The 25,111-nt window shown below is 37.2% G+C and overlaps 1 protein-coding gene and 1 pseudogene across 1 annotated transcript; both read right to left on the reverse strand.

Annotated features, from left to right (window-relative positions):
• Positions 1-11,526: 11,526 nt before the first annotated feature.
• LOC113909216 lies at positions 11,527-12,767 on the reverse strand (annotated as a pseudogene).
• A 4,536-nt stretch (positions 12,768-17,303) lies between these two features.
• Positions 17,304-18,242, reverse strand: LOC113909801 (olfactory receptor 4F3/4F16/4F29). The gene has a single exon (XM_027571368.1). It carries the CDS (start codon positions 18,240-18,242, stop codon positions 17,304-17,306), a length of 939 nt encoding a protein of 312 aa, XP_027427169.1.
• Positions 18,243-25,111: the final 6,869 nt, after the last annotated feature.

Consider the following 25,111-nt stretch of genomic DNA (forward strand, 5'->3'; position numbering starts at 1 on the left):
CTCCTGAATAGTGGTGGCCAGGATTCCCTTCCCCAGGAAGAGAGGTCAGGGTGACTCAATCTTTCACCTCACCTCTCACAACACCCCTATCCCCACCCCCCTCCAACCAGCACCTAAGGACTTCAAAGAGAAACACAGCACCTCCAGGGGTGGCTGGAATAGCTTACATCAAACCCCACCCCCCTGTGCCTGGCAGGGGCATCTTTTATTTTTTTTAAAGATGTTATTTATTTATTTTATAGATAGACATAGGGAGAGAAAGAGAGTAGGGGGAGTTGCAGAGGGAGAGAGACAGGCAGACTCCATGCTGAGTGCAGAGCCTGACTCGGGACTCGATCCCATGACCCTGAGATCATAACCTGACCCGAAATCATGAGTTGGATGCTCAACTGACTGAGCCACCCCAATGCCCCTGGGGCATCTTTATGAGGAAAGGTCTGTGAGCCAGTGCAATGGCCATCTCCCTCAGAACACCAACACTGGCCCTCCACATGCATCAGAGCTACTGATCACAGAGTGGTCAAAAGCATCAGCTTCAGTTCTAGTGGAAACAGGACAAGGTTTTGGGTTTGGTTTTGCTTTGTTTCATTTATTAATTTTTATTTTATTATTTTTTACTTTTTTTATTTTTTTATTTTTTTCCTTGTATCAGGCTTACAGATTTTTGTTCATTTGTTGGCTTGTTTCCCTTTCTCCCTTTTTTTTTTTTTTTTGGATTGTGCTTTTATTTCCTTTTTCTTTTTTCCATCTTTCTTTTTCTTTGGAATCTGGCTTACACTTTTTGATTTGCTTGCTTTCTTGTTCCTTTTCCTTTTCTCAGATCAGGCATTTTTTTTAAATCAGGCTTATCTTAACAAACAAATCAAAGCACACCTAGTTAAAGGTCCAAACACTCTCCACTGCAAGAAAGGACTCTGCAGACCTGTGGGAAAGAGCAGCCAAAACACAACAGTAGAGTGCACACAGCTTCTACCAGAAACACTTCCTGAAGCGCCAGATCCTGGACAGTGTAGGACCCCTTCTTAATATAGTATTACTTTCAGGAGCAGGAAACATAACAGGCTTTCATAGCACACAAAAGGCAGAAACCTAGACATAATGACAAAACAGAGAAATTCTCTCCAAAAGAAAGATCAAGAAGAAATCACAGCCAGGGATTTACTCAAAACAGATACAAGCAATATATATGAACAGGATTTTAAAACAACAGTCATAAGTATACTAGCTGGGCTTGAAGGAAGCATAGAAGATACCAGAGAAACCCTGGCTACAGAGAAAAAAGACCTAAATACTAGTTAGGCTGAAATAAAGAATGCTGTAACTGAGATGTAAAATCAACTAGATGTAATCACAACTAGGATGGAAGAATCAGAGGAATGAATAGGTGATAGAGAAGATAAAGTTACAGAAAATAATGAAGCTGAAAAGAAGAAGGAAATAAAACTCTTAGATCACAAATATACACTTAGGGACTCAGTGATTCCACAAAGTGCAATAATATCCACATCATGGGAGTCCCAGAAGTAGAAGAGCAGGGGGAAAAGGGCAGAAGTTCTCTTTGACCAAATCATAGCTGAGAATTTCCCTAATATGGGGAAGGAAAACTCATTCGAGTCCAAGAGGCACAGAGAACTCCCCTCAAAATCAAAAAACAGGTCAACACCAAGACATATAGTGAAACTTGCAAAATACAAAGATACAGAGAGGATTTTGAAAGCAGCTAGGGACAAAAGGTCCTTAACTTATGAGAGTAGACATATAAGGTTAGCAGCAGACCTATCCACAGAAACCTGGCAGGCCAGAAGAAAGTGGCATGATATATTCAACGTGCTGAATGGGAAAAATATGCAGCTATGAATACTATATCCAGCAAGGCTATATTTTAGAAGAGAAGTGAGATAAAGAGTTCCCATGACAAGCAAAAACTAAAGGAATTTGTGAACACTAAATCAGCTCTGCAAGAAATATTAAAGGGGTTCCTTTGAGCATGAAAGCAAGACCAAAAGGAACAAAGACTAGAAAAGAAAAAAGACAATCTATAGGAACAGTAACTTTACAGGTAACATAATAGCACTAAATTCATATCTATCAATAATTACTCTATAAATGGACTAAATGCTCTAATCAAAAGACATAGGGTATCAGAATGGATAAAAAAAAACCAAGACCCATCAATATGCTGCTTACAAAAGACTCACTTTTGACCCAAAGACATCTCCAGATTGAAAGTGAGGGTGTTTAACTTACTGAGCCACCCAGTACCCCAGTTTTATATTATTTGAAAATTAGTTTTCTGATCAGATTAGATTCATTTATTTGTTTTTTTTAAAGTTTTATTTAAATGCAAGTTAGTTAACATATAGTGTAGTATTGGTTTCAGGAGAATTTAGTGATAAATCACTTAATATAACACCCAGTGCTCATCCCAACAAGTACCCTTTTTAATACCCATCACCCATTTAGCCAATCCCCCAACTCACCTCCCCTTCAGCAACCCTCAGTTTGTTCTCTTAACTATAGAGTTTCTTATGGTTTGCCTCCCTCTCTGTTTTGTATCTTATTTTTCCTTCCCTTCCGCATCTCATCTGTCCACATCCTTGCCAACACCTATTGTTTCCTGAGTTGTTAATTTTAGTCATTCTGACAGATGTGAGGTATTTCATGATTTTGATTTGTATTTCCCTAATGATGAGTGATGTTGAGCATTTTTCATGTGTCTCTTAGCCATTTTTAATGTCTTCTTTGGAGAAATGTCTGTTCATGTCTTCTGCCCATCTCATAACTGGATTATTTATTTTTTTGGGTATTGATTTTGGTGAGTTCTTTATAGATTCTGGATAGTAGCCTGTTATCTGATATGTCATTTGCAAATATCTTCTCCCATTCCAAAGGTTGCCTTTTTAAAATTAATTAATTAATTTTTAAAGATTTTATTTATTTATTTGACAGAGGGAGAGAGAGAGAGAGAGAGAGCATGCACACATGCACAAGCAGGGGGAGCAGCAGGCAGAGGGAGAAGCAGACTCCCTGCTGAGCAAGGAGCCCGATGTGGACTTGATCCTAGGCCCCTGGGATCATGACCTGAGCCAAAGGCAGACCCTTAATCAACTCCTCAAAATAAATATTCCTGGAGACATACAGCTAAATATTGGACCATCAAAATTTGAAAAATACATCAAAAATCTCTTATTCTTGGTTATTTATAAAATAAGCAAGGCCTAGGTTAGGTAATGCTTGAACTGCTTCTGCACCCATTCAAACTTCTAAGGATACTTCCTTATGATAAATTTGATCAGTGTTTACCAACTGAGTTGTTTATGTTTAATTAATAGACTTTATTTTTTATAACAGTTTTAGATTCACAGTAAAAGTGGGCAGAAAGTACACAGTTCCTACATAACCCTCAAACACATGCACACACCAAACTCCTCCACTCAACATCACATGCTATGTTTCATAATGATCGATGAAAAACAATGACACATTATCGACCAAGTGCATAGTTTACATTACTGTTCACTCTTGGTGTTGTACATTCTATGGGTTTTGACAAATGTGTAATGACATATATCCATTCTGATAGCATCATCCAGAACAATTTCACTGCCTTAAAAATGCCCTGTGTTCCACCTATTGACATGTCCTTTCTTCCTCCAACCACTGATCTTTTTCCTACCCCCAGAGTTTTACTGTTTGCCAGAATATCATATAGTTGGAATCATACAACATATAGCTTTTTCAGATTGGCTTAATCCACATAGTAACAAGATTTTAAGATTCTTTCATGTCTTTTTGTGGATTGATAGTTCATTTATTTTTAGCACTGAAGAATATTCCATTGTATAGATATATCACAGTTTGTTTACACATCCACCTATGGAAGGGTATATTGGTTGCTTTCAGTTTGGGCAATTATTAATAAAGCTCCATAAACATTAATTGCAGGTTTTTGTGTGGACATAAGTTTTCAACTCATGTGGGAAAATACCAAGGAGCATAACTACTGGATGATATGTTCAGAGTACGTGTAGTTTTAAAATGAGAGCCCTGTTGTTCTACATCCTCCCAAGCATTTGGTGTCACCAATGTTTTAAATTTTGGCCATTCTAATGGGTGTATAGTGGCATCACACTGTTTTATTTTACAATTCCCTGATGGTGAATTATGTTGAACATCTTTTTATAATCATTTTAACTTTTCCTATCTCAGAATTTAGGTTTACTTTTTCCAGTTTAATTGAGGTATAAATGAAATTTAAAATTGTATGTATTTAAGCTGTACAACATGGCATTTTGATATAGATGTGCACTGTGAAATAATTACCATAATCAAGCTATTAACATATCACCTCAGTTACCTTTGCATGTGTATGTGTGTGTGAAGAGAACACTTAAGTTATACTCACTCTGTTAGCAAATTTCATTTATATAATATAGAATCATTATTACAGTCACCCTGTTGTATATTAGATCTCCAGAACTTATTCATCCTAAATAACTTGAACTTTGCTCCCTTTGACCAACATTTGCCTATTTCCCCCATTCTCTGGATCCTGGCAACTGTTGGTTCTTCTATTGGTTCAAAAATTTTAGATTCCACATATAAATGACAGCAAATAATATTTTTCTTTCTGTGCCTGGCTTATTTCACTTAGCATAGTATCCTCCTGGTTCATCCATGTTGTCACAAATAATAGGATTTCCTTCTTTTTTGAACCTAAATAATTTCCATTCTGTGTGTGTGTGTTGTGTCACATTTTTGTTACCTATTCATCCATCAAAAGACACTTAGATTGTTTCCATATCTTGGCTACTATGAATAATGCTGCAATAAACATGGGAATGCTGTCATCTCTTCAAGATACTGATATGGTAGTTCTATTTTTAATTTTTAAAGAACTTCCATACTGTTTTCCATGACAGCTATACCAATCTACATTCCCACCAACAATGTACAAGAGTTCCCTTTGTCTACATTCCTGCAAACACTTGTCTTTTGACTTTTTGATAATAGCATTCTAATAAGTGTGAAGTGATATATCACTGTGGTTTTCATTGGTATTTCACTGATGATTAGTGATACTGGCCACCTTTTTATATACCTGCTAACCATTAATAAGTCTTCTTTTGAGAAATGTCTCTTCAAGACATTTGCCCACTTTTTAATCAAGTTATTCATTTTCCATCTGTTGAGTTGTAGGTGTTCCTTATATACTTAGATGGATATTAACCCCTTATCAGACTTAGAGTTTGCAAGTATTTTTTCCCATTCCATGAGTTGTCTCTACAAATTGTTGATTGCTGTCATCACTGTGCAGAAGCATTTTAGTTTGATACAATCCCATTTGTCTATTTTTTGTCTTTATTGCTTAAGCTTTTGGCATCATATTTTTAAAATCATGCCTAGACCAATGTCAAGAAGCTTTTTCTTATCTTTTCTTTCAGTACTTGCCCTGATTTTGTAGTTTATGCTTTAAATCTTTAATCCATTTTGAGGGGGGTTTTCTTGTAACAGATATGAAATAAGGATCTAATTTCATTCTTCTGCATGTGATATCTTATTTTCCCAACGTCATTTATTGGAGACAATCCTTTCCCTATTTGTATTCTTGGTCGCTTTGTCAGATTACTTGGTCTTATATTTTTGGTTGTATTTCTGGGCTCTCTACTCAATTGGTCCATTTGTCTGTTTTTATGCCAATACCATACTGTTTTGATTACTACAGCTCTGTAATACAGTTTCGAATCAAACAATCTGATGCCTCCAGTTTTGTTCTCTTGCTCAAGATTGCTTTGGTTATTCAGGATCTTTTGTGGTTCCACACAAATTTTAGGATTATTTTTTTTCCATTTCTGTGAAAAACGCCACTGGAATTTTGATAGGATTGCAATGAATCCACAGGTAACTTTGGGGAGTATGGACATTTTAACAATATTAATTTTTCCAACCCCTGAACATGAGATGTCTTTACATTTATTAGTGTCTTTTTCAATTTCTTTCATCACTGACTTAGAGTTTTCAGTGGACAGATCTTTCACCTACTTGGTTAAATTTATTCCTAAGTATTCTGTATTGTTTGATGGCATTATAAATGGACTGTTTATTTCTTTTTTAAATAGTACTTTGCAGGCACCTAGGTGACTCAGTTAAGTGTCTGACTCTTGATCTTGGCTCAGGTCATGATCTTAAAGTTATGAGATCAAGCCCCACATCAGGCTCTGCACTCGATGTGGAGTCAACTTGAGATTCTCTCCCTCTCCCTCTGCCACTTCCCTCACTCGTGTGCTCACTCTCTCTCTCTCTAAAGCAAATAAATAAGTAAAATTTTTAAATAAATAGTTTTGTTAGTATATAGAAATGCAAGTGATTTTTGTATGTCAATTTTGTATCTTGTAAATTTACTGAATTCATTTATTACCTCTAACAGTTTTTTTGGTAGTGTCATATAACATCACATCATCTGCAAATAGAGACAGTTTTATTTCTTCCTTTCTGATTTGGATGCACTTTATTTCTTTTTCTTGTTTAATTGCTCTGGCTTAACTATGTCAAATAAAAGTGGCAAGAGAGCATCCTTGTCTTATTCCTGATCTTAGAAGAAAAGCTTTCAGCTTTTCACTATTGAGTACAGTATTACTTACGTGCTTGTCATATATGGCCTTTATTACATTAAGTTATATTCCCTCTATGCCTAATTTGCTTATTGTCTTTATCATGAAAGGATATATTTTATCAAAGGCTTTTTCAGAATCTGTTGAGATGATGTGATTTTTATCCTTCATTCTAATAATATGTCACATTTATTTATTTCCACATATTGAACCATCCTTGAATCCCAAAAATAAATCCTACTTGATTATGGTACAAAAATTTTTAATTTGCTGTTGAACTTTGTAGAGAATTTTTGCATCTATATTCATATGGAATATTGCCTGTAGTTTTCTTTTCTTTTAATGTCATGTCTAGCTTTGGTATCAGAGTAATGCTATTCTAGTAGAATGAGTCTCAGAATATTCACTCCTCTTCAATTTTTTAGAAGAGTTTGAAAAGGATTGCTATTAAGTTTTCTTTAAATGTTTGGCAGAATTAACCAGTGAAGCCATCTCATCCTGGGCTTTTTGTTGTTGTTGTTGGAAGTTTTTAGTTATGGATTTAACCTTTCTCATTATTGGTCCACTCAAATTTTGTTATTTCTTTATGATTCAGTCTTGGTAGGTCATATGTTTCTAGAAATTTGTCTATTTCTTCCAGGTTATCCAATTTGTTGCAATATCATTTTTCACAAGTAATCATTGTCATCCTTTGTATTTCTGTGGTATCATTTATTGTGTCCTCTTTCATTTGTAATTTTACTTATTTGTGTCTTCTCTCTTTTTCTTATTACTCTAGCAAAAGTTTTGTCTATTTTGTTTATCTGCTCAAAAAAACAGCTTTTTTTTTTCTTTAAAGATTTAAATTCAAGTTAGTTAACATATAGTGTAGTATTAGTTTCCAGGGTAAAATTTAGGGTTACATCACTTGCATATAACACCAGTGTTCATTACAACTGCCCTCCTTAAGGCCCATCACCCATTCACCCCATCCTCCAACCCACCAGCCCTCCAGCACCCCTGTTTGTTCTCTTAACTGCAGTCTCTTATGGTTTGCTTCCCTGTTTTTATCTTATTTTATTTCTCCTTCCCTTCCCCTATATTCATCTGTTTCTTAAATTCCACATATGAGTAAAATCATATGGTATTTGTCTTTTTCTGACTATTTTGCTTAGCATAATACCCTCTAATTCCATTCATGTCATTACAAATGGCAAGATTTCATTCATTTTGATCACTGAGTAATAGTCTATTGTATAGATATATATACCACATCTTAGTGTATGTGCTGCCAAAGTGAGCACTGAATGCAACACCATGAATACAACTAGATAACTGTCAAATCATCCTAGATAGCCTAGAAATTGACCTGAAGATTGGAAGAACAAACTCCACAACTAAAGGTAGAGAAGAGGCCACATCAAAGAAGGTAGGAAGTGCAAAGATACAGTTTGGAAGATAAACAGATCATTGCCACTGAGGTAGGGAGGGAGCCACAGTCAAAGAGAAGGGGATAAAACAGAATAGCACACAAGAGAGCACATGGGGAAAATAAATCCCCAATGCAATTGCCTTGGAAAGCTGGAGAACCTGAAAAAAGCTTAAAGCTTTGAGTTTTAAAGGTCAGTGGGTGTGGTTAGGATAAAGCCTGGGGAGCACTGCTCCAGGAGAGAAGGCAGGCAAATAAGCCACTGGCCTACAACATGGAAATAGTGATCTGAAGAGTGCCTGGGGCACACAGTGAGAAGGTTATTCATTCATCCAAGAACACATCCCAAAGAGGCAGCACTCACAGAAAGACTCCTCCGGGAATATAGGAACTGGCAGGTGCCATTTCCCTCCCCTGCCCCTCAGCATAAGCACAGGGCCACCTGCAGGAAACAGCACAGTGCTGAAACTTACTAACTAACTTGCTTACCCAAGCCCTCCCCCACAAAATAACCCACCACACCCTACCCCCCCACCCACCACCTGCACACTCCAGTGGAACCATCTGTCTCTCCCAGTCATACTTGCCTCAGTCTCAGCCCAGTGGGCCCTCTCCCCCCGCCCAAACCCTCACTCACACAGCATCTCCCAACTCGGGAGTTTTGCAGAGTCTCAGCTCTAGCAGTGTTGGTGAAAGATCTCATTTCACAAGCAGACCAGAGCACACCTAGTTAAAAACACGACACATTCAGGCCAGGGACTGCATACTGCCTATAAATAAAAAGAGCCTCTGTAAACAACTGGCCCAAAAAACACAGCAGCCAGGACAAAATAGTAAACACAATATACATTGGAGACATTCCCAGAAGCACCAGACACTGGGGAACAGGGGATACTACACAGCAGGGCACCACAGGATCTCTCTTTCATAGTGCCATCATTCTCAAGAACAGGAGACATAGCTGACCTTCCTAACCACAGACAGGCACAAAGACTTAGACAAAATGAGAACAGAGAAACTTACCCCAAATGAAAGAACAGGACAAAGCCATGCCAGAAATCTAGGTGAAACAGATATAAATAACACACCTGAGAGATAATTTAATGATTATAAGGATACTCACTGACTTGAGAAAAGAGTGGAAGACATGCATGAGACCCTTAACACAGAGATAAGGAATAACATAGAAGAGATAAAGGGCTTAAAAATGAAATGAGAGACATACCTGATGGAATGAACAGCTGGCTGAAAAAAGCAAAGGAATGAATTGGTGACCTACAATATAGAGTAATGGAAACTAATCAAGCTGAATAAAAGAGAGAAAAAAGGATTGTGTAAAACAATAATTGACTTAGGGAACTCCTTGACTCCATCAAACATAATGACATTCCTATTATAGGAGTCCCAGAAGAAGAAGAGAGAGAAAAGGGAGAAGAAAATTTATTTGAAGAAATAATAGCTGAAAACTTCCCTAATGTAAAGAATGAAACAGCTATCCAGATCCAGGAGGCACAGAGAACTTTCATCAAAATCAACAAAATCAGACCCATACCAAGACATATTATAATTAAAATTGAAAAATTTTAGTGATAAAAAAAATTTTTAAAGCCACAAGACAAAGGAAGTCATTAATTTACAAGGGAAAATCCATAAAAATAGCAGGAGATTTTGCAACAGAAACTTTCCAAGCCAGAGGGAGCAGCATGATATAGTCAAAGTGCTGAATTGGAAAATTCTGCAATCCAAAATACTCTTCCTAGCAAGGCTATCATTCAGAATAGAAGAAGACATAAAGAGTTTCCCAGCAACCTGTACCTCTGAAACAAATAATACATTATATGTTAAAAAAAAAAAAAAAAGAAGATAGTAAGAAGGGAAAAATGAAGGGAGGGAAATCAGAGGGGGAGACAAACCATGAGAGACTATGGACTCTGAGAAACAAACTGAGGTTTCTAGAAGGGTGGGGGTGGGGGATGGGTTAGCCTGGTGATGGGTATTAAAGAGGGCATGTATTGAATGGAGCACTGGGTGTTATATGCAAACAATGAATCATGGAACATTACATCAAAAACTAATGATGTAATGTATGGTGATTAACATAATAAAATAAAATTTAAAAATACAAAATATGAAAAAAAGAGTTTCCCAGCAAAACAAAACTAAAGGAGTTTGTGATTACTAAACCAGCCTTGCAAGAAATATTAAAGGGGACTTTGAAGGGAAAGGACAGAACAAAAGAGATAATATAAGGGTGGGAAACATAAAAGCAGTGAAAATGAATATTTCTGTAAAAAAATAGTCAAAGAACTCACAAAAAAAATATTAAATATACTAACATATACCTAAAACACAAGAGAGGAGCAAAGAATGAGTTAAAACTTAAATGACATCAACTTAATATAGACTGCTATATGCAGAAAATGTTATATACAAAACTAATGGTAACCATATACCAAAAACCACTAATAAACATGCAAAAAATAAAGAGAAAAAAATCCAAATATATCACTAAAGAGAATAAACAAAAAGAAAGATGAGAAAGGATCAGAGACAATCTTCTGAACCACAAAACAAGTAACAAAATAGCAATAAATACATATCTATCAATAATTATTTTTCATGTAAATGGACTAAATGCCCCAATCAGAAGACATAGGGCGACAGAATGGATAAAAAACAAGACCCATCTATATGGTGCCTACAACAGACTCATTTTATTTTTTTTAAGATTTTATTTATTTATTTATTTATTTATTTGTCAGAGAGAGAGAGAGAGCAGAAGCAGGGGGAGTGGCAGGCAGAGAGAGAAGCAGGGTCCCCATTGAGCAAGGAGCCTGATGTGGGACTCAGTCCCAGAACCCTGGGATCATGACCTGAGCCAAAGGTAGCCACTTAACCGACTGAGCCACCCAGGGGCTTTCCATGATGACAAATTTACCACAGACTCATTTTAGACCTAAAAATACCACAGATTGAAAGTGAGAGGATGAAGAAATGTCTATCATGCAAATGGATATCAAAAGAAAGCCAAAGTAGGGGCATCTGGGTGGCTCAGTCACTTAAGTATCTGCCTTTGGCTCAGGTCATGATCATGGGGTCCTGGGATTGAACCCTGCATGGGGCTCCCTGCTCAGCAGGTAGTCTGCTTGTCCCTCTCCCTCTGCCCCTCCCCCTCTGCTCACACTCTCTCTTTCTTGCTCTCTAATAAATAAAATCTTTACAAAAAAGAAAAGAAAAAAAAAGAAGAAAGCCAGAGTAGCAATACTTATTTCAGACAAAACAGACCTTTGTTTTTGTTTTGTTTTGTTTTGTTTGGCTGGGTACAGTATACTTTATCAGTGTACATAACAATGTAGGGCTCTCCAAGCCTCTCCCTTTCTTCAAGGAGTGGAAACCACGGAGGTTGGGAGATTCTCAGTGTACTGGGGATGAGTTAGGGCAAATACTTCCCAGCAGCTGAGGGCCTCTCTTCTTCTTGCTCTCACTGGGGCTGGTGGTTGAGGGCTCCTACTCCTTGGAGGCCATGTGGACCATAACGTCCACCACCCGGTTGCTGTAGCCAAATTCACTGTCATACCAGGAAATGAGCTTGACAAAGTGGTCACTGAGAGCAATGCCAGCCCCAGCATCAAAGGTAGAACAGTGAATGTCATTTTTAAAGTCACAGGAGACAACCTGGTCCTCAGCATAGCCTAGGATGTCTTTGAGGGGGCCATCCAATGCCTGTTTTACCACCTTCTTGATGTCATTGTATTTGGCAACTTTCTCCAGGAGGCAGGACAGATCCACAACTGACACATTGGGGGTAGGGACATGGAAGGCCATGCCAGTGGGCTTACCATTCAGCTCAGGGATGACCTTGCCTACAGCCTTGGTGGCACTGTAGAAGTGGAAATGGTATTCTGGGCAGCCTCTTGGGCATCATGCAACAGCTTCCCATAGGGGCTATCCACAGTCTTCTGGGTGGCAGTGATGGCATGGACTGTGATCATGTGTCCCTCCACAATGCCAAAATTGTCATGAATAACCTTGGTCAGAGGGGCCAAGCAGTTAGTGGTGCATGAGGCACTGCCCATCACAAATATGGGGGCATCAGCAGAAGGGGCAGAGACGATAATCATCTTGGCCCCACACTTCAAGTGAGCCCCAGGCTTCACGGTGATGAAGACCTCAGTGGACTCTACAACATACTCAGCACCAGCATCACCCCATTTGATGGAGAGATCTCACTTATGGAAGTTGGAAATGGGCTTTCCATGATGACAAATTTCCTTTCCTGAACCTTGACTGTGCAATAGAATTTGCCATGGATGGAATCATACTGGAACATGTGGACCATGTAGTTGAGGTCATGATTGTGACAATATCCATTTTGCCAGAGTTAAAAGCAGCCGTAGTGACCAGGCGCCCAATATGGCCAAACCCGTTTACTCTGACCTTCACTATCTTGTCTCGAGGACATGGCTGGCACTGCACCAGAAGATGTGGCTGTCTGCTGAGCAGGGGGGAGCAGCGAGCCAAGATAAAATAGACTTTAAAGTAAAGACTAAAACAAAAGACAAAGAAGGACACTATATAATAATAAAGGGGACATTCCAATGGGAAGATATAACAATTGTAAATATTTACACACCCAACACAGGAACACCCAAATATAGAAAACAATAACAAACATAAAGGAACTAATCAGTAATAGTACAATAATCGTAGTGACTTTAACACCCCACTTACATCAAAGGACAGATCATCAAAAACCGATAATTGGGTGCTTGGGTGGCTCAGTCGGTTGAGCGTCTGTCTTCAGCTCAGGTCACAATCCTGGGGCCCTGGGATTGGGCCCCATATAGGGCTCCCTGTTCATCGGGGAGCCTGCTTCTCCCTCCTCCTCTTCTCCCCCCACTTGTGCTCTCTCATGCACTCTCTATCTCAAATAAATAAATAAAATGATTAAAAAATAAATTAAAATAAACAGGTAATCAATAAAGAAACAATGGCTTTTAATCACACACTGGACCAGATGGACGTACAGAACATTCCATCCTAAAACAGCAGAATACACATTCTTTTCAAGTGTACATGACACATTCTCCAGAATAGATCATATGTTAGGTCACAAAATAAGCCTCAAGAAATTCAAGAAGATCAAAGTCATATCATGCAGCTTTTCTGACCACAATGCTATGAAACTAGAAGTCAACCACAACAAAAAAATGTGGAAAGACCACAAATACATGGAGGTTAAATAAACAACAAATGGGTCAACCAGGAAATCAAAAAAGAAATTTAAAAACGCATGTGGAAACAAATAAAAATGAAAACACAACAATGCAAAATGTCTGGGAAGCAGCAAAAACAATCCTAAGAGGGAAGTTTGTAGCAATACATGCCTATCTCAAGAAACAAGAAAAATCTCAAATAAACAAGCTAATTTTATATTTACAGGAGCTAGAAGCAGAACAACAAAACCTAAAACCAGCAGAATAAAGGAAATAATAAAGATTAAAGCAGAATTAAATGATATTGAAACTTAAAAAACAACAACAACAACAACAAATCAATGAAAACCAGGAGCTGGGTCTTTGAAAAACATCAAAAAAATTGATAAAACTCTAGCCAGACTTATCAAAAAGCAAAGAGACTCCCTGCTCAGCAGGGAGTCTGCTTCTCCCTCTCCCTCTGTGTGCTCACTCTCTCTCTCTCTCTCTCTCTCTCTCTCTCTCTCAAATAAATAAATAAATATTAAAAAAGAGAAAGGACTCAAATAAATAAAATCACAAATGAGAGAAGAGAAATGACAATCAACACCACAGAAATACAAAAAATTATAAGAGAATATTAAGAAAAACTATATGTCAACAAACTGGGCAACCTAAAAAAATGGATAAATTCCTAGAAACATATAACCTACCAAAACTGAAACAGGAAGAAATAGAAAATTTGAATAGATTGATATCCAGCAAAGAAATTGAATCAGTAAACAAAAAAAAATCTCAACAAACAGAAGTCCAGGACCAGGTGGCTTCATAGGTAAATTCTACCAAACATTTAAAGAAGAGTTAATACCTATTCTTCTCAAAATATTCCAAAAAACAGAAAGGACAACTTCCAAAGTCATTCTATGAGGCCAGCTTATCCTCATACCAAAACCAGATAAAGACATCACTAAAAAAAGGAGAACTGTAAGCCAATACCTCTGATGAACATAGATACAAAAATCCTCAACAAGATACTAGCAAACTAAATCCAGCAATACATTTAAAAAAATCATTCACCATAATCAAGTGGGATTTATTCCTGTGTTTCAAGGGTGGTTCAATACTCACAAATCAATCAACATGATACATCACATCAATAAGAGAAAGGACAAGAACCATATGATCATTTCAATGGATGCAGAAAAAGTATTTGACAAAGTACACCATCCATTCATGATAAAAAACCCTCAACAAAGTAGGTTTAGAAGGAACATACCTCAACATAATAAGGCCATATATGAAAAACCCACAACTAACATCATCCTTAATGGGAAAAACTGAGAGCTTTCCCCCTAAGGTCAAGAACAAGACCAGGATATCCACTCACCACTTTTATTCAACATAGTACTGAAAGTCCTAGCCACAGCAATTAGACAATAAGAAGTAATAAAAGGCATCAAATTAGTAAGGAAGAAGTAAAATGGTCATTATTTGCAGATGACATGGTACTATATATAGAAAACCTGAAAGATTCCACCAAAAAAGCTGCTAGAACTGATAAATGAATTCACTAATGTCGTAGGATATAAAATCAACATACAGAAATCTGTTGCATTTTCATATACCAATAATGAGGCAGCAGAAAGAGAAATTAAGAAAACAATCCCATTGGACCAAAAATAAGATACCTAGGAATAATCCTAACCAAAGAGGTGAAAGACCTTACTCAGAATATAAAATACCGATAAGGATATTTAAGACAACACAAAGAAATGGAAAGACATTCTATGCTCATAGATTAGAAGAACAAATATTGTTAAAACGTCTATACTACCCAAGTCAAACTACACATTTAATGTAATCCCAATCAAAATACCACTGGCATTTTTCACAGATCTAGAACAATCCTAAAATTTGTATGAAACCACACACAAAGACTCCGAATAGCCAAAGCAATCTTGAAAAAGAAAAGCAAAGATGAAGGTATCACAATTCTGGACTTCAAGTTATATTACAAAGGTGCAGTCATCTGGGGCACCTGGGTGGCTCAGTCGTTAAACATCTGCTTTGGCTCAGGTCATGGTCCCAGGGTCCTGGGATCGAGCCCCACATCGGGCTCCCTGCTCAGCGGGAAGCCTCCTTCTCCCTCTCCCACTCCCCCTGCTTGTGTTCCCTCTCTCACTGTGTCTGTCTCTGTCAAATAAATAAATAAAATCTTTAAAAAAATAAAAATTAAAAAAAAACAAAGCTGCAGTCATCAAAACAGTATGGTACTGGCACAAAAATAGATACATAGATCAATAGAACAGAACAGAAAACCCAGAAATGAACCCACAACTTTATGGTCAATTAATCTTCAGCAAAGTAGGAAAGAATATCCTATGAGAAAGTCTCTTCTACAAATGGGTTTGGGGAAAAACCTGACAGCTATATGCTAATGAAAGCTGGACCACTTTCTCATATTACACACAAAATAAATCCAAAATGGATGAAATATCTAAATGTGAGACCGGAAACCATAAAAATCCTAGATGAGAACACAGGCCATAACTTTCTTGACATCAGCCATAGCAACTTCTTTCTAGATATGTCTCCTGAGACAAGAGAAACAAAAGCAAAATTAAACTATTGGGTTGTCCTCAAGATAAAAAGCTTCTGCACAGTGAAGGAAACAATCAAGAAATCTAAAGGCAACCAACAGAATGGGAGAAGATATTTGCAAATGATATATCTGACAAAGAGTTAGTATCCAAAATCTATAAAGAACTTATCAAACAACACTCAAAAACCAATAATCCAGTTAAAAAATGTACAGAAGATATTAACAGACATTTGTCCAAAGAAGACATACAGATGACCAACAGACACAGGAAAAGATGTTTAGTATCACTAAATTTTAGGGAAGTGCAAATCAAAACCACAATGAGTTACCACCTCACACTGTTAGTATGGCTATTATCAAAAGGACAAGAAGCAAGTGTTGGAGAGAATGTGGAGAAAAAGGAACCCTTCTGCCCTGTTGGTGGGAATGTAAATTAGTACAGCCACTCTGGAAAAGAGTAGAGGTTCCTCAGAAAATTAAGAATAGATCTACCATATGATCTGGCGATACCACTTCCGGGTATTTATTCAAAGAATACAAAAAAATTAATTTGAAAAAATGTATGTACCACTATGTTTATTGTAGCACTATTTACAACAGACAACATATAGAAGCAACCTAAGTATCCATCAATAGGTGAATGGATAAAGAGGATGTGGTATATATAAACAATAGAAAACTACTCAGCCACAAAGAAAAATGAAATCTTGTCATTTGCAACAACATAAATGGACTTCAAGGCTATTATGCTAAGTGGAATAAATCAGACAGAGACAAATAGTGCATGATTTTACTGATATATGGAATCTAAAAAAAAAAAAAGCCTAAAAGAAACAAAATAATACAAAACCAAAATCACAGATACAGAGAACAGATTGGTAGTCACCAAAGGGGAAGTATGTTGAGGGGTGGGTGAAATGGGTGAAGTGGGTCAATTGTATAGTGATGAACAGTAACTAGACTTTTGGTGGTAATCACTTTGCCGTGTATACAGATGTCAAATTATAACGTTTACACCTGAAACATATATAATGTTATATATTAATTTCATGTCAATAAAAAAAAGGGAACTGGAAAACCTCTAAAATGCTGATAAAATTAAAAAAAAAAACTACCAATAGACAATGAAAGAGAGGAAACTATTATAAGTCATAGACATTTCATAATAAGAGAATATTAGGAACAACTTCTTCCAATAAATTTGATAACACAGATTAATATACAAATTTCTTTGAAGACACAAGCTACCAAAAATTGAATTTATAGTTGAAAGCCTTTACACAGAGAAAACTGCAAGCCAAAATGACTCCTATGGTGAATTTTACCAAACATTTATGAAAGAAACAATACCAATTCTACAGAACTCTTGTAATAAATTTAATACAAGGAAATCGATTTTATAAGCCCTGATTCAGTTTTCTGAATCCAAAATATCAAAGACAGAAACAAAAGTCTACACCATGATTAGTGAGAAGGCCTTATATTACCTATGAGATCTTCCTATAAATCACTAGCTGGCTGCATACTCTCTTCATTGCTGCCTTCATGTCTTTATTCCTGAATGTGTAGATGACAGGATTCAGAAAAGGAGTGAGAACTGCATCAAAAATAGCAAGAAATTTGTCCATCTGCGAATTGGGATGTGGCCATGTATAGACAAACATGGTTGGACCAAAGAACAAAAGGACCACAGTGATGTGAGCTGACAGCGTGGAAAGAGCTTTGGATGAACCACCTGAGGAATGTTTCCAAACAGTAAACAGGATGAAGATGTAGGAGATGAGGAGTATGAAGAAAGAACCAACACAGATAAACCCACTGTTGACAGTGACCATGAACTGCAATCGGTAGGTATCTGCACAGGCTAGTCTCAAGAGACGAGGAAGGTCACAGTAAAAGCTGTCTAATACATTAGGACCACAGAAGGGTAAATTAACAATAAATGCTAGTTGGAACAGCGAGTGAATAATGCCAAGGGCCCAAGCAGCAGCCAGAAACAAGATGCACATTCGCGGGCTCATGATGGTCAAGTAGTGGAGAGGCTTACAAATGGCAACATATCTGTCAAAGGCCATGGCAATAAGCAGCACCATCTCCACGCCACCAATGACGTGGATGAAGAAGATCTGGGCAATGCAGCCTCCGAAGGAGATCACTTTGTGCTTTCTGAAAAGATCGTAAATCATCTTGGGTGAGGTGGCAGAGCAGGCCCCCAAGTCAATGAAAGAGAGACTGGCCAGTAGGAAGTACATGGGGGAATGTAAGTGAGGATCGATGGTTACAGAAAACACAATGAGGATGTTTCCAGTCATGCTGGCCACATAGAGCACAGAGGAGACCACCAGGAGGAGAAGCTGGATCTCCCATGAATGAGTGAGTCCCAGAAACACAAACTCAGACACAACCGAGTGATTCCTTCCATCCATGGATCCAGCAAACTGGGCTGCCACTGAAATGATGAGAACTAACAATGTGAGAAAGAAATTATGATTCTCAGGAATGATAGTGGTATTAATTATTTATGTTGCATTACAAATGAGAACTACCTGGTAATCCAATTCTTCAGACTTCATAAGTAATGATGATAATGACAATGATGATGACAGAAGCACAACTCAGGAGATCATATTATAATTGGAACTATCAGGAAAATCTCTCATTGCCTAAAATTAATAGGAGAATTTGGCAAGAAGAAAAGCTTCACAGGTGCCTGTAACAATAAACAAAATATACAAGCAAGAAGGTATATTTGCTCACAAAAGAAAAAGAGACAGTAGGTGAAAATAAAATTTAATTACCCACAAAGGGAAATTATACAGTTATACAAATTATATCTGACCCTACTTTTCCATATCAACATATTTCATCCCCCTTTTATGATCATTTTCAATTTCTTCTCTCTGTACAATTTACACTCAGAGAGTAGGATTATGGGGAAACTGATTAATCAATGGATCACCATTTAGGAATGAAAGTTTTCTTTCATTCAAACATGAGATAGGAATGAATTATGGAGAAACACACTGTAGAACAGGATGAAGATTGAGATTAGGGACAATGAAACTGGGGAATAAGAAAACACCAAAACCAGTCAAGAGTAGTAAAAGGGGAGAAATGGGCTTTATTAAAGATAGAATTTCATTCTTTTTCATCACATCAGGTTCACTGCTTTTCTGAATCTTCCCATTTTTTATTGTGGTGAAAACCATATATGATATAAACCCTGCATAAGTGTACAGTTCAGTATTATTAAGTATATTCATCTGTGGTAGAAAAGATCCCTAGAATTTCTTCATCTTGTAAATCTGAAACTCAATACCCATTAAACAACAACTCCCTTTCCCCCTCCCCTCAGCCCCTGGTAACCACCATCCTACTTTCTGTTTTTTTTTAATTTGACTACTTTAGGAAACTCACAGAAGAGGAATCACACAGTATTTATTTTTGAATGTCTTATTCCACTTAGCATAATTTCCTCAGATTTATCAACCACACCTTCCCATTTTTTAAAGTACTATCAAAATCATACAGAGATCTCTACTGGCCACTCTACTCAATAAAGTTCCCCCTGGAACCTACACCTGGCTCTGCAAGACTTCTATCCAGACTTAAGATATGTACAAACATATCTCTATAGTTTGCTGTTCTCAAAAGTCAAATAACTGTTCTCAATTATTTTTAATAAGCTTTCCCTGAGAGTTCCAGTACATAATGGTCAGGGTTTGTTTTTGTTTTTGTTTCTGTTTTTCTAACTTCTATTAGTCACAAACTCAATAAACCCACTGGAAAGACATTAATTGCACACATAATAGCTACAATATAAGGTAGTATACAATATATGCCATACAAACAGTAGAGAAAATTATTTGCTGAATGTGTGAGAAAAAAAAAAAAGAAAAAAATTCAAAGGAAGGACCAGTATTATCCAGTAAGGTCAAGGATTTCAGGAAGAGGATGGAATGTAATGTGTCCCTTTTTGTTAAGATTTTATTATTTATTTGAGAGAGAGAAAGAAGGGGGAGGGAGAGGGACAAGCAGACTCGTCACTGAGTGCAAGCCTGACACAGGCCTCAATCCCAGAAACCCAAGATCACAACCTGAGCCAAAATCAAAAATCCAACCTTTAACCTCCTCAGCCACCCAGGTGCCCCCATGATGTGTCCTTTTAAATATGAGTGGGAAACACCTTAATCTGCAAACTGTAGTCTTTTGCTATTAACCATAATGCCTCAAAAGTTTTATTCTATTGTCTGAAGTTCCTAAGTGTAAAAGTCAGTAAATATTTCCAGAATGAAACATTGGTTAATAACCACTCCACACTCAGAAACCAGTGACTCTGACACTGTTTTTCCACCATCTTTGAAATAGATTGCCCACATGGAAAAGAATATTTCTTATCTCTTATATCAAAACTGACAGTCGTGTTTAAGTATTTATTTAAAAAAAATTGTTTCCATTTGTACTTAAGCACTATTCTCTTTTGCACAACCGAATATTTACAATTATGTGTCATGTCAGGCATTCTGCTGCAAAACCATAAAAAACGGGACACAGAGAAAAAAAAAAAACTGACAATAACCATAACTAATAGTCTCTATTCAGAGGCACCCCAACCTCTACAACATATACCTTGCTTGGGGATGGAGGAAACTTTTCTCTGCAAACCTACACCTAACACTAAATTTCGTGAAGCTTGGCGATAATCTGGTAGAAAGAAATAGGGAAGAGAGGAAATAGAAAACAATATGAAAAGAGAGAAAGACACAAGGAAAGGAGAAATTAGAAAAGATACATACTGCAGTACCTGGGGGGCTCAGTCGGTTAAGCATCTGACTCTTGATCTCAGCTCATGTCTGGATCTCAGGATCATGAGTTCAAGCCCCATGTTGGGCCCCACACTGGGTGTGGAGGCTACTTAAAATAATAATAATAATAATAATACACACACACACAACACAGACACACACACACAGACACACTGATAATGAAAGGAAGACAAAAAAGAAACCATAGAGGGACAGAGGGGGTAAGTTCAGAAGAGTTCAGATAAAATTAAACAGGAAGATCCAATTCCCACCTGTGAACAAGTGATTCAATTTGAAAAGGCAAACTCCTCCAGTACCTGCCCAACAGGCTCACAATTCCCTGTGACTATCACATATGATAATGAATGGAAAGACTGCTTTTTATAATGCAATGGAAATGGAAATTACCCAGAAGTTAAAACTGCTATCTAACTTGAGAAGGCCACAATCGAGCTGTGAATAGCTTGGGCTTTGAAGTCTACGAAGACTGTTTTGAATCCAGACTCCACTACAACTTGCTATATGAGCATGGGAAAGTTATTTAACTTCTCCAAGCCTCAGTTTCCTCATTTGTAAAAGGAGATCACAACACCTCTCTTGCAGGGCATGGTGGGAACTAGGTGATATGATGATATATGTAACATGTAACATGTAACATGTACCTAATGCAGTACCTACCATATTGTAAGGGCACAATAAGTGGTACCTAATAAGTAGTAAGGACGTTAGCTGTATGTCCCAGTTTTGAGTTCCAAGTATTAAAAATTTTTTTCATTTTGAATACATTATTGTGAGATAATTAAGAACTGGTTTCAGTTTAGGTTTTCATGTCTAAACTGCTGTCCAATAGCTTGAAAGGCTTCATTAGGGATATTTTCTATAGAATAATTTTGCTCCTAAGTGGAGACACTGCTCAGGGCTTGATTTGTTAGTTTGTGTCCTGACAATAAGAAGGGCTGTGCCATTTTCACAACCTCCCCACAGCCAAAGTCATGGATAAATTCTCACAAAAACTATTCTGAAGCCTTTCTTGACCACCTTAAATCATACTGGTCATTTGCACCTGTGTGGGGGTGAGGTGCTTCATGGAATTTCCAAAGGTGTGCTCATCCAGATAAAAATTTGCATAAACTTACCTAAAAAGAGGCAAACCCACAAAGACCTGCTTTCAGGAAGTAACTTGCTCCCTAACTCCCATTTTTTTTCAAGATCTATTTAGCATCTTTAGTTATAACTGTTGCTAACTCTGTACAAATGGAAAACACAGAGTATTTATGCATGTCAAAAAATCAGTTATGGATGCAGATGACAGCTCAGACCAATGTAGTCCTAGTTCTGTTTAATCCTATTCTACTGTGCCTTCTTATTTAATTATTTTACTAATTAAAATGTATTTACTTAGTATCTGTATCTTAGTATCTGTTAATTGCTTGGTAAGACAATGCCTATCTCACATCTTAAGTCAATATCAACAAGCATAGTGAGATGAATGCCACAGACTTAGTAATACCTGAGGTAAAGTGGAAGGAGAAAGCCACAGCTGTGGTGATCAGAAAGACAAAATGGAAAATGCAGCATTGAGCAGAACTTTTATAAATAGTAGTATAATAATACATAAAGAGAGTCTGAAGAATCATTTCAATCAGATAGCACAGTATAGAAATGACAGTTAAGTTCAAGGTACTCAGATAATGGTGAAGAGTGGGCAGGTTGCCCAGAGAATGGAAAATGTTTAAGAGAACAGTAGAAAATAAGATGAAAAGGAAAGTTGAGACTACTTTTATTTATTTTTTATTATTATTATGTTATGTTAATCACCATACATTACATCATTAGTTTTGGATGCAGTGTTCCATGATTCATCGTTTGTGCATAACACCCAGTGCTCCACGCAGAACGTGCCCTCTTTAATACCCATCACCAGGCTAACCCATCTCCCCACCCCCCTCCCCTCTAGAACCCTCAGTTTGTTTTTCAGAGTCCATCGTCTCTCATGGTTCGTCTCCCCCTCCGACTTACTCCACCTTCATTCTTCCCCTCCTGCTATCTTTTTTTTTAAACATATAATGTATTATTTGTCCAGAGGTACAGATCTGTGATTCAACAGTCTTGCACAATTCACAGCGCTCACCGTAGCACATACCCTCCCCAATGTCTATCACCCAGCCACCCCATCCCTCCCACCCCCTACCACTCCAGCAACCCTCAGTTTGTTTCCTGAGATTAAGAATTACTCCTATCAGTGAGGTCATATGACACATATCTTTCTCTGACTTATTTCACTCAGCATAATACTTTTATTTTACCTCAGGCTCTAACTTCAGATGGTGGAGTACTGAGTACTGTTAATAAATAAAGGGGAATAAAGACTTAGAGTAAGGAACTAATGGATGAGACCAGTGCTGGAGGAAGATGATTCATTTGCCAGTGTGACAGATAGGCTGGAAGGAAAGACCAAACAAGAAAAGAAGCCCAATTAAGAGACTGCTATAATAGAGTGGATCCGACTTGAGAAAATTTTCATCATATCACCAAAATCATCTCCACCCTTAGAATGGAGAAACCTTTGTTCTCTGATTTTCTTACCATTCTTATCCCCCTCACCTACCTGTTTTGCCAAGGGAACTAGGAGATCAGCATCACTAAAGATTTAGATTTGGTCCCCAACCAGATCCTATTCAGGATCACTACAAACATACACAAATAGCTTTACAAAACAATGTCACAGTAAGAGTGAAAGCTAATTACAGCCCCAGAGAGCAGTGACCAAGTGATGCTGGAGAGATCTGGGATTGCCAGACTGAGATCACTTGACCTGGGGAATTACCACCTATGATCATTTTGGTTTTCCCAGTGTAGCTAAGCAGAGAGGCTACTAATGAGAAGAAATGAGTTTGTAGTTTTCTGACAAAGAGACTCTTTGCCATAATCTAGAACTATTTGGAATCTTTATTTTACTGTGACATGAAAATGCATTCCACCGAAAAATATAAAGTGGACTTTTGCATTTTTAATCATTTTATGAACATTTCAACAATACATATTCCATCTCAGGAATGTGAAAATACAGAAAAGTATTTTTAAAACCTTGAGGACAGAATATTTTGAGTTTTTTAAAAAGAATATTTTCAAATGTGAAAATAAAGTGATTTTGGAAATCAACCCTTTTGCATATTATTTTATTGAATCCTTAGAACAGCATAGCAGAGTAAGCACTACTATTACATGCATGACTTCAATTTGTGTATTAAACTAGATTATATAGCTAATAAAGCTTAGTTTCATCTTTGAACCCAAAACTACAAAATTCCTTCTTCAATGAATCATGGAACACTACAAAAACTAATGATGCACTGTATGGTGACTAACATAACATAACATAATAAAAATAAAAATAAAAAATAAACATTGCCAACAAAAAAATTTTTTTAATTTAAAAAAATTCCTTCTTGCTCTTCTTCTCTTGAGCATATTTCTTTGACACAAATTGTGTCAAAGTACAGAATAAAGGTACAATATTACCCATTTATTTTATAAGGCAAAATCAAAGTATCAGGTAGGAACAACGTCACAACAAAAAAAATTAACAGCCACAACACTTTTGAAAATATAGAATTCTAGTCTAAGAGAGCAGAAAAAGAAGTGTGTCCTCTTCTTTTCCTTCTACATCAAAGTGACAAGACTCTCACCAAACCTCATTCATTATAACCCTTCTTTCTTGTGCACTCATGAACCACTCCAGCTTTCCCGCCTCTCTCTCTTCTATATCATCTGTGCTTCCTTCTCTATTGTGTTGTTCTCCTCAGCTTTCACCATGTGTTATATCTTCCTTCTTACTAAAATCTCTTGATCCAACTTTCCTTTCTGGCTATTGCTCCATTTCTCTAAAGACCTTTGCAGGAGAATTCCTCAAAAGAGTTGCCTCTGCTCTCTTGGTCCAATTCCTCTCCTGTGTTTTCTTTCAAATTCACTCCAATCAAAATTTGCCCCAGAACCTCCACTAAAACTGGTCTTTCAGTTCTCCCATGACCTCCATATCAAAATCTAATGATCAAGTCTTAGTCCTCATCTTTTAACCATTAGCTACTCCAGTCTTCATGTACATTTTGTTCACTTGGCTTCTCAGGTACTATACAATCCTGGTTTTCCTACTATATCACTGGTGGTTCTTTCTTAGTCTCCATTAATTGTTATTCACTCTCTGACCTCTTGATTTTTAAGAATACCAAGGCTCATGTCTTTTCTATCTATATTCATACTCCAGGTTTTCTCATCTAGTACCATGCCTTTAAATAACATCTGTGTATCAGCTCATATCCTCAATGGGGGAAAACTGAAAGCTTTCCATGAAAGATGTCCACTCTAACCATTACTATTTAACAAAATACTGGAAGTCTTAACCTCAGCAATCAGACAACAAAAAGAAATACAAGGCACCTGGGGCACCTGGGTGGCTCAGTCGTTAAGCGTCTGCCTTCAGCTCAGGTCAC

This window comes from Zalophus californianus, chromosome 6 (assembly GCF_009762305.2).
Source record: "Zalophus californianus isolate mZalCal1 chromosome 6, mZalCal1.pri.v2, whole genome shotgun sequence".
Taxonomy (NCBI): domain Eukaryota; kingdom Metazoa; phylum Chordata; class Mammalia; order Carnivora; family Otariidae; genus Zalophus; species Zalophus californianus.